The sequence below is a fragment of the Primulina huaijiensis genome, chromosome 8, assembly GCF_012295235.1.
Source record: "Primulina huaijiensis isolate GDHJ02 chromosome 8, ASM1229523v2, whole genome shotgun sequence".
Taxonomy (NCBI): Eukaryota; Viridiplantae; Streptophyta; class Magnoliopsida; order Lamiales; family Gesneriaceae; genus Primulina; species Primulina huaijiensis.
Genome location: NC_133313.1, coordinates 5,808,333 through 5,818,312, shown reverse-complemented (window position 1 = coordinate 5,818,312; position 9,980 = coordinate 5,808,333). Strand labels below are relative to the sequence as shown.

Here is a 9,980-nt window from a genome sequence, read left to right as displayed (position 1 = left end):
TTATCCTTTCATATCTTTTATTTTATATTTATATTAGTTAATTATTTAAAATAACGAAATTGTAATTTAATTTACACATTCTCCCAAGTAGAGGTGTACAAACTTCGGATAAAACCGAAAATCCAAACCAAAAAAACCGAACACTGAATCGAACCGAAAACCGAATTTTATAATTCAGATATAAATGTTAAAATCGAAATTTATTTGGTTCGACTTCGAATTATATATTTCAAAACTGAACAGAGACCGAGAAAACCGAAATTTCATTAAATTAATAATTTATTTTTATTATATATTTTTTGAGATGATATCAGTGAATGATGAATTATTTTGAATAATATTTAGCTAATTGTTGTTTTTGTAATTCATTTAGATTTTATATTTAAATGTTTTCCTAAGAAATCATGTAAAAAGATAAGATATTATATTTTACAATATATTTATCTTATTAATTTAAATAATTGTATCAAAACCGAAATAACCGAACCATTTCGGTAGAAAACCGAACCGGACTGAACCGAAGAAAAATGGGTCGGATATCGGATTATATATTTGTAAAACCGAAAATCGAAATAAAAAATCGAAAACCGAACCGACCCAACCGATGAAAACCCCTAAATCCAAATATCATCTAGCCTAAATTTTCACCTTCGATGAATATAATTGTACATGGATCAAGTTTTCCTTGATTCTTATTACCGGAATCAGAGCCAAAAAGCCCACCCAAACATAGCTAATAGCCCCGAGAAGCAACCTTTTAGAATAAGGCCGATGTGTCAATTTGGTATTGACTAATAATAATATATTTCTAGTAATTTAAATCATTTATTCAAATTCTCGATATACATCACACATAAAAAAAAAAAAAAAAAAAAAAGCCCATTAGCCAAATAAAACTTCATTATGAAAAATACAATCTACCCTGATTCAGATGTGAAAGTTTCGGCCCTCAGCTAAAATCTCTTAGTTTGTGTTTGGAATGAACTGATTAGATTTGCGGAAGCATTTGAGGAGAGAATTTAAAATAACTTTATATTGAGATGAATTTGAAATTCACAAAAATTACTTGAAAAATAACTATTTGAGATTTAAAATATTTTGCCAAGTCGATTTGCCCAAACAAACAAATGAATTTGTTATTATGGATTTGAAATCTCTATCATCAAATTCATCCATTCAAATACAACATCTTTTAGTTTCAGGATGAGATAATAAATGATCAATGATATTGGGATAATAATCAATATATATAAACAAATAATATAATGATTTATAATTAAAAATATATAATCATTTATAAAACTTGAATCAAGCGTTGAATGAAACAGATATATGTAAACAATTATTCTTTCGTCTATCACATCAAACATTGTATTATTACACTATTAAGCATTAGGGAGTTGGAGTTTAAATTTTGGTATAATTATTTTTTTTTGAGGGTCAAAAGCTCATAATATTATTGCAAATAATCGTCAATTACGAGCTTAAGCAACCAGAAAGGAAATTCACCATTCACCCAAACAAAAGATGAAGGGGAGGACAAAATAAAATGAGCAATATGATGTGCTACTTTATTAGCCGATCTTCGTTCATGAATAATATCAGAAACCATAGGTGCTTTCAAGTTCTTTATTATTTCCGCCGTACAAAATCCAATATAGCTAAGATACTCCTGTTTGGTGATGACTGCCTGCACCGTCAAAAGTGAATCTGATGCAACTTGAACATCTTGAAAACATTTATCAAAAAGCAGTTTAATGCTTTCTCATATTGCCAGGAATGCACCATGAGCTACAGAAATTGGTTGATTAATTTGTTTCCCGAATGCCAATAGTAGCTGGCCTTGAGTGTCACGAACTACTCCACCAACGCTATATAGATTCTGATCCTCATCCACAATTGCATCTACATTAAGTTTGAGAGTGGATGACCTTGGTGGTTTCCAAGTCTTCTCTTGGCTTCCTCGCTCAGATGGGCAGGCGATTGTATCCTTCATTCGTGTCTTTTGAAATTCAGATAGCATTGCAGAGCTTCATGGGATATTTTCGGTCATCGGTTTCCTCCTGCCACCACGAAGAAATTTCTGTTTTTCTCTTCAAATTGCCCATGTATGTATTGCTAGATATTTGAACTCCTCTTTGGTCATTTGGTCTTTCAACCATAGACATATCTCCATAGTGGTGGTTCGAGAAGCTTCTCTTAAGACATGCTGGAACAGAGTGTTCTTCCATAGGATTTTAAGAGCAGGGCAGAAGAATAGAACATGACAGGAAGAATCCATGGGAAAATTACACATCGTACAAGATTCACTGACTGACACATGGATGACAATTTAGATTATGATTAGTGGGGATACAATCATGAGAAATACTCCACCATAATAGCCAGACCTTAGGTGGAACAGAGAGGCTCAAGATAAAGGACCACCAATCTTCACATGGGTGTGTTGACTGATGCACTGGTGGGTCGAATAGACCGCGTTCAATACGGCACCCATCTCGCACCGAATATTTGCCCTTCACATCAAAACGCTAATATAGAGCATCACACTTTCCTGCGGTAGATAGTGGTATCTTGAGGATTCTCCAGTGACATATTGGTTGAAACCGGAGTAGAGTAGATCGGCATCCCAAGTTTCTTCTTTTATGAAAATAGTTACAGTGACACCGTTCTCCCAAGGAACCATCGGCTTACTGATTTTGGACTGCATGGTTGGAATCCAGTGCTCCTCAAAGATGTTTATTGACTTGTCATCACCAACCCTCCATAATAATCCTCGCATCAGAATTTCTTTGCTCCAGAGGATTGATCTCTATATGTAGGAAGGATCACTCCCCAAACCCGCTTTAACAGCAACTCATGTCGAAAGTATCTTCCCTTTAGCACTTGAGCAGCTAAGGAGTCAGGGAAACGAATGAGGCACCATAGCTGTTTTGCAAGCAAGGCTCGATTGAATTCAGTCACTTTTCTGAACCCTAGACAACCCCGGCTCTTCAGTTGACACAAAAAAGTCCCGAGATCTTCAGTGCATTTTTAGCTTGCCATTATCTATACTCCACCAGAAGTTTGCACATTCCTTTTCAATATCTTCACATACCAGAGTAGGTAATTTAAAACAAGACATCGTGTATGTAGGAATTTCTTGTAAAATTGACCTGATCATCACTCTTTTTCCTCCTGCTGAGAAGCACTTATTACTCCACCCATGTATCCGTTTCACAACTCTTTCGATCATGTATATAAATTGAAGCCTCTTATTTTTCAGAGACACTGTAGGAAGGCCCAAATATAACTCATGCTGATGGACAATAGAATAGTCAATATGTTCTTAATCGTGCCCACAAGAAATGGATTGGTATTGGGACTAAAGGAGAGGGCTGACATATCATAGTTAATGAGTTGCCCAGATGCCCTCTCATAAAGAGACAAACATTCTTTGACACGTGCTCCTTCCTCCATAGTTGCTCTGAAGAAGACCAGACTATCATCTGCAAAGAACAAGTGAGACACTGATGGACTGGCAAACAAAATTTTGACCCCTGTAAATAACCCTGTGGCTTCATATGCATCAATGAGAGTAGATAAGCTGTGTGCACATAAGACAAACTAGTAAGACGAGAGAGGATCCCCCTGTCGCAAACCTCGACCTGGCTTAATGGGTCCAACAATTTCCTTATTTACTCGAAAGAAATATGAGACATATGTAACACAATTTATCACCTTCTTTGTCCAGTTATAGTCAAATCCCAGCCGTGCCATTATCTTCTCCGGGAAATCCCATTCAACCCTATCATAAGCCTTGCTCATATATAGTTTGAGGGCTGCATAACCACTTCGGCCATTCTTCCTGTTCCTCGACTTGTGCAAGATCTTGAAACCCACTATGATATTGTCAGTAATCAAGCTTCCGGGGATGAAAGCACTGTGAGAGTTTCCAATAATTTTTGAAAGAACGAGTCTGAATCGATTAGTGATGGCTCGAGAGACAATTTTGTAACAGAAATTACAGAGGCTGATCGGTCTGAAATCTTTTAACAGTTGTGGCTCTTTTATCTTAGGAATGAGTGTAACAAGTGTCTCATTCCAAGGCTCTAATGAATCTCCCTCATTTAGTACTCGGATAACTGCATCTGTAACATCCTGACCAACTACAACCCACAATTTTTGAAAAAATACTGTAGATAAATCCATCTGGGCCAAGGGCTTTATCCGGATGCATATCAAAGATGCACATCTAACCTCAATTTCTATAAAAATGGCACACAGAGACTGGTTCATCTGAGCATCCACTTTAGGAACAACTGTTTCAAGAACACGTTCAATCTCATCCTCAGAATGGTTGGAAGCTGTGAATAAAATTTCAAAATATCCATCACAATCTTTGACATCCCTCTATCCCCTGTACACCAATCACCATGGATTGAGACCAATCCAAGAATGGAGTTCTGTCTTCGACGAGCAGTGGCTTTGGAATGGAAGTGCCGTGTATTTCGATCTCTATCCTTAAGCCAAGATATTCTACTTTATTGTCTCCGATACATTTTCTCATTTGAGGCAAGTTCATCAACTTCTGTTTCTAACATTTTTATTTGATCTGAGTGATAGCTCCATTAGGTACTTGTTCGGAGCTTATCCAAATTTTCTCTTTGTGTTCGTAGTCGCCTAGGGAACTTTCGAAGTTTGTTGTATCCCATTGGATCATAGCCTTTTTACACGAATTCATGTGCTCTAGTAGAGAAGAACATTGATATCTTGGTTACCATCCGCCCTCAATCACCTCTTTACAATCATCCTCCATTAACCAACCTTTTTCAAACCTGAAAATCGACCTGAAAATCCCATTACCTGCTCGGGTATGATTCTGTTCCCCAAGAAGCTTCATACATATTAGTATGTGATCTGAGCGGAAATAACATAAAGAGGTCGCACTAGCCCCAGGAAAAAGTAGGTGCCAATTCAAGTCACCCATAAAATGATCCAGACGCTCAAATATAACATTATTGAGATCTCTTCTATTTACCCGTGTAAAGAACTCACCATTACAGCGAAGATCCTGAAGTTCACATACCTCGAGTGCCTCCCGGAAAGCTTGTGAAACGCCACTCATCCTCTGCTTCATGAACAATACAATCAATATGCCCATGTGAGTATGATTTTATCGACACACACCATTAGTCTACATTAGTCTGGTCCTGACTAATGTAGACTAATTAAATTTGATTCAGCCAGGGATGCCCGATCTTCTACATTAGTCTGGTCCTGACTTATAACATTTTTATGTATTGTTGTGTGTCTGGGATCCTCACTGGACATAAAGGAAGTTCCACCCATTACCATCTTGATCAAGTTCCGATCTTCTGGATGCTTCGAAACATCATGTGGGTTTGTTTCGTTGCTAGTATTCTCAGACCGAGCTTCACTGCCCCAAGAGTTTCTTCCTCCGCCTAAATGAGACGAGGCACGCATCCAAATACCATATGCGATATTCACCTTATCTGCAAGTATATCAACACACTCCCGACAAGAATGCCCTAGTCTCCCACATGTGTAAAAAAAGTTCGGTAGTCGTTCATAAGCCAGTAAGATAAATACATCCTCTTCATCCCTCATAGTATTAATATGGATACACTTCCTCAGCGGATGTGTAATATTGATACGCACCCGTATTCTGGAGAAGCGCCCCAGGAAAGAACCATTTTCGCCCTTGTCCAGTTCCACAACCGTGCCTATATGTCGACCTAATTTCAATAGAAGAATCTCATACATGAGCGCTAGAGGAATATTATGAAGTTGTACCTAGATAGTGGACTCGTCGAACAACGTAGATCGTGGAGTATTCCAGCCAGTAGGTTCCTTAAAAATGATAAGGTTTCTCGAGAAATTCCATGGGCCTTCTACCAATATTCGAGCCCTATCACGAAGAGAATTAAACTAAAAAACAAACGTGTCATCACATGTGGCTTCTATGACAATTCATCGTTCTGTCTGAAGAACTCGAGGCATCTGTTGACGGAACGCTTCTCTATTAATGGTATTTGACTACAGAACTTTTTCCACCAAGCATCGTGATAAACGTTCCTCCTCGATCCGGATATCTGCGTCATCGAGATTAACAGTTTCCTCTTATTCAATAAAAGATAGTTTCAAATCATTTATCAAACGTGCCATTTCATCTTGATCCATAGTGTCGAGAAAAGAGAATCAACGAACAAATCAAAGAATGAAAGTGCGGCTCAAACTTGGAGATACATGAAGCCAACCCTAATGGCTAGGGAAAAAAGTTGGTATAATTATATTTTTGTTCATACGGACAAAACCGTTGTTTCGTAATTTTATATAATCTTTTTATAAAAAGAAATAATTTTATATGCTATTTGAGAACTATGTTGTCGTGAATTTAGCTAGAGATGACACAGAACTCTTCAATCTTGTTCCATTTATTTTTAGTAAAGAAGTACGAATATATAATTAATTAAAAATCCTAACAATGATAATAAAATCAAAGAAATGGAAAAAAAAAAAAGAAAAAAAGATGGGGAAAACGACAAGAAAATATCAAATCAAAATAATATAGATTAGGTACCAAAAGATGTGCGTTGAAAAAAGATTTTGGCGAACCCCATTATTATACAAAAAGTACAGTTGTAAAGGAGAATATCAAGTGGGCACCAATCTCCCCCATTTTCCACTCTTTTCACCTTTCAATTGATTCTCGCTACAATACAATCTAGCCGCTACCTGGACCAATCTCGAGCTTTCTCTCTTCTATTTTAATAACATTTGTCGATGAAATATACGTCTGATTACGATGAAACATATAAAACATACATATTCGATAGATGAATATCAACTCATCGTTATTTATATAAGTGTACATATACATTATTTGATGTTTGATTGTAGTCTCCAGACATGCCGTTTGATTTAGGAGTAAAAACTAAAGAATAAATTATACACGAATATTGGATAAATGATAAATTTTTACACGAGTTTTTGTCAACTGTCTAAATTGGTACATGTTGATTGAATTTCGGCAGATTTTAGGCCAATAAAATGGTATAGTGGTCATTTCATAAATAAAATTTAATCCCGTAAAATTTATTTTAAAATTCTTAATCGTTATAGGCTTCCATCGTATTGTTCTTAAATAAAATATTATTTTTTGATTAAAAAAAATGTGACACAATATGACCGAGTTGATGAGTGTCGTGATGGATTTGTGACATCAAATATATTTTAAAATTTTAAATTAATTTCCAAGTCAAACATAATATTTTCACTAAAAATAAAGCATTCGGTATATTTTTTATGTATATTTTTTAAAAAAACTACATGAATTAAACTTGAAGTCAAGTAATTAGTCCAAGACAAAAACTTGTGTGAGACGGTCTCACAGATCGTATTTTGTGAGACGGATATCTTATTTGGGTCATCAATGAAAAAGTTTTACTTTTTATGTTAAGAGTATTACTTTTTATTGTGAATATCGGTAGAGTTGATCCGTCTCACAGATAAATATTTGTGAGACCGTCTCACAAGACCTACTCGATCTAAATAATCCCAATCAACTTGAAATGTCAAAAGCAACGTGTGAATGTATGCATGGCACAGTGACCCGCGACGTAATTTGTTCATATCACGGATACCAATAAACGACAAAATTGATTTATTCAACATATATTCATTTTTATTGAAGGTACATTTTACAAGAAATCATGATCTTATCATTGTTTTCCTTCGCGCAAAATATGTATAAATAAATTTAAAAAATCCCCCTTTTTATTTCGCATCATTCTGTTCAAACTTTTCTCTCCTTTTAACGAGAAAGCGAAAGGGAAAAGAGGGTGATAGAAATGGTATTCCTTGCTTTTATTCATTCACCCGGGTAATATATATAATCTTACATACCAAAATTATGGCTAATATTATGGCCACAATTCAGTGCTAATATTATGACTACAATTCAGAGATATATATATACATAATATACATATTATAGGAATAGAAGATTATTGGGATATTTTAATCTTAATACCTCCCCTCAAGTTTGAGCATGAAGATCACAAATGCCCAACTTGCCAAGTAAATACAAGAACTGGCGCTTGCCAAGAGACTTGGTGAATATGTCGGCAAGCTGATCCTCAGTAGACACATGATACGTTGAAATAATACCGTCGCGGATAGCATCACGTACATAATGACAATCAACTTCAATATGCTTTGTACGCTCATGAAAGACAGGATTTTGAGCAATGTAGAGTGCCGACTGACTATCACAGTATAAGCGCATGGCTGGCGAATGTGTGACACCCAAACTTGAAAGCAAAGCTTTGAGCCATTCCAACTCTGAAGTGCCTGCGGCCATGGAGCGATACTCGGCTTCTGCAGAAGACCGGGACACCGTATGTTGTTTCTTGGTTTTCCAAGAAATCGGAGAAGACCCGAGAAACACTATCCAACCAGTAAGAGACCGTCTAGTCAAAGGACACGTAGCCCAATCTGAATCACACCAACCTGTTAGAGATAACTCACAATCGGTGCGAAGGAGAATGCCTTGACCCGGACACCCTTTTAAGTAACGGACCGTACGGAGCGCCGCATCCCAATGATCCTGACGAGGGTGTTGCATAAATTGAGCCAAGATATGAACTGAATAGACCAAGTCAGGACGGGTGGAGGATAAGTAAATGAGACGACCCACAAGTCGTCTATACCTGTCAGGATCAGCGAGCGAAGGGCCTTTGGCGAGAGCCAATGTGTGATGCTGCTCAATGGGAAAGCCAACGGGACGTGACCCCAATAAGCCAGTTTCAGCAATAATATCAAGAGTGTATTTTCGTTGACACAAGAAGATGCCCTCTGAATTACGGGCAACCTCAATACCAAGAAAATACTTTAGGACACCCAAATCTTTCATATGGAAACACTCATGCAAATATGCCTTGAAATGGTCAATAGCGGAAGCATCATTACCAGAAATGANTTCTTCATCAAGATCACCATGCAGAAACGTATTATGAACATCCATCTGATGCAAAGCCCAATTCTTGACCGCTGCAACTGCTAAGAAGGCACGAACAGTGACCATTTTCGCAACTGGAGCAAAAGTTTCGTTATAATCAACCCCCTCAACTTGACGATTGCCGAAAACAACCAGACGTGCCTTAAGACGCTCTATTTGCCCATCTGCATGGTATTTAATTTTGTATACCCATTTAGAACCAAGAGCCTTTTTATGAGGAGGCAAAACTGTCATTTCCCAAGTGCCATTAGATTCTAAAGCAGCAATTTCTTTCTGCATAGCCTCGCGCCAACCTTCATGTTGCATAGCTTCTTTAAAAGAACGAGGCTCAATGCCATCAGTGATAGCTGCAAGGAAAGCACGGTGTCGTGGAGAAAACTTATTACAATTCACATAATGTGCTATAGGATAAGAAGTACCTGAGGAGCTAGTAGAGGACGGTGAACGCTCAGATGGACTCGAAGTTTGAACAGTGTGGGTAACAAAGTCACGAAGAAGAACAGAGGGACGCTTATCCCGCAACCCGCGCCCCAAGGCATCGGCACATGCAGGAGAAGAAGAAAGTACAGGGGGCACGGGAGGCAATGTGGGTTCCAATACAGTATCAGTCCCAATCGCAGGGGCTGCGGGGTCATCAACCAAAACAGACTCCAAGTCATCCAAAAGATCAACATCAATCCCCACATTAGAATCAGGCGGCGGCGAGGAAGAGGCGGGCACTTGAGAAGTAGAGACAGTCTGGTAGGGAAATTCATTTTCATGAAACTTTACATCTCTGGAAACAAAGATGTCACCTGTCTGAATGTCATACAATTTCCACCCTTTCTTCCCATGTGGATAACCAATAAAAATACACTTCCTACTTCGAGGAGCAAATTTATTGCCTTTGGCCTTTTGATTGTGTGCAAAGGCTAAACAACCAAAAACCTTAAGTTCATTAAAATCAGGTGCCTTGCCA

General features: G+C 37.5%; 1 protein-coding gene across 1 annotated transcript; it reads right to left on the bottom strand.

The window, feature by feature from the left end:
* Positions 1 to 1,456: 1,456 nt before the first annotated feature.
* LOC140982023 (uncharacterized) lies at positions 1,457 to 1,996 on the bottom strand. The gene is made up of 2 exons (XM_073448440.1): positions 1,786 to 1,996; positions 1,457 to 1,728 (listed from the first exon to the last, which is right to left on the bottom strand). Exons 1-2 carry the CDS (start codon positions 1,994 to 1,996, stop codon positions 1,457 to 1,459), a joined length of 483 nt encoding a protein of 160 aa, XP_073304541.1.
* Between the last annotated feature and the right edge of the window lie 7,984 nt (positions 1,997 to 9,980).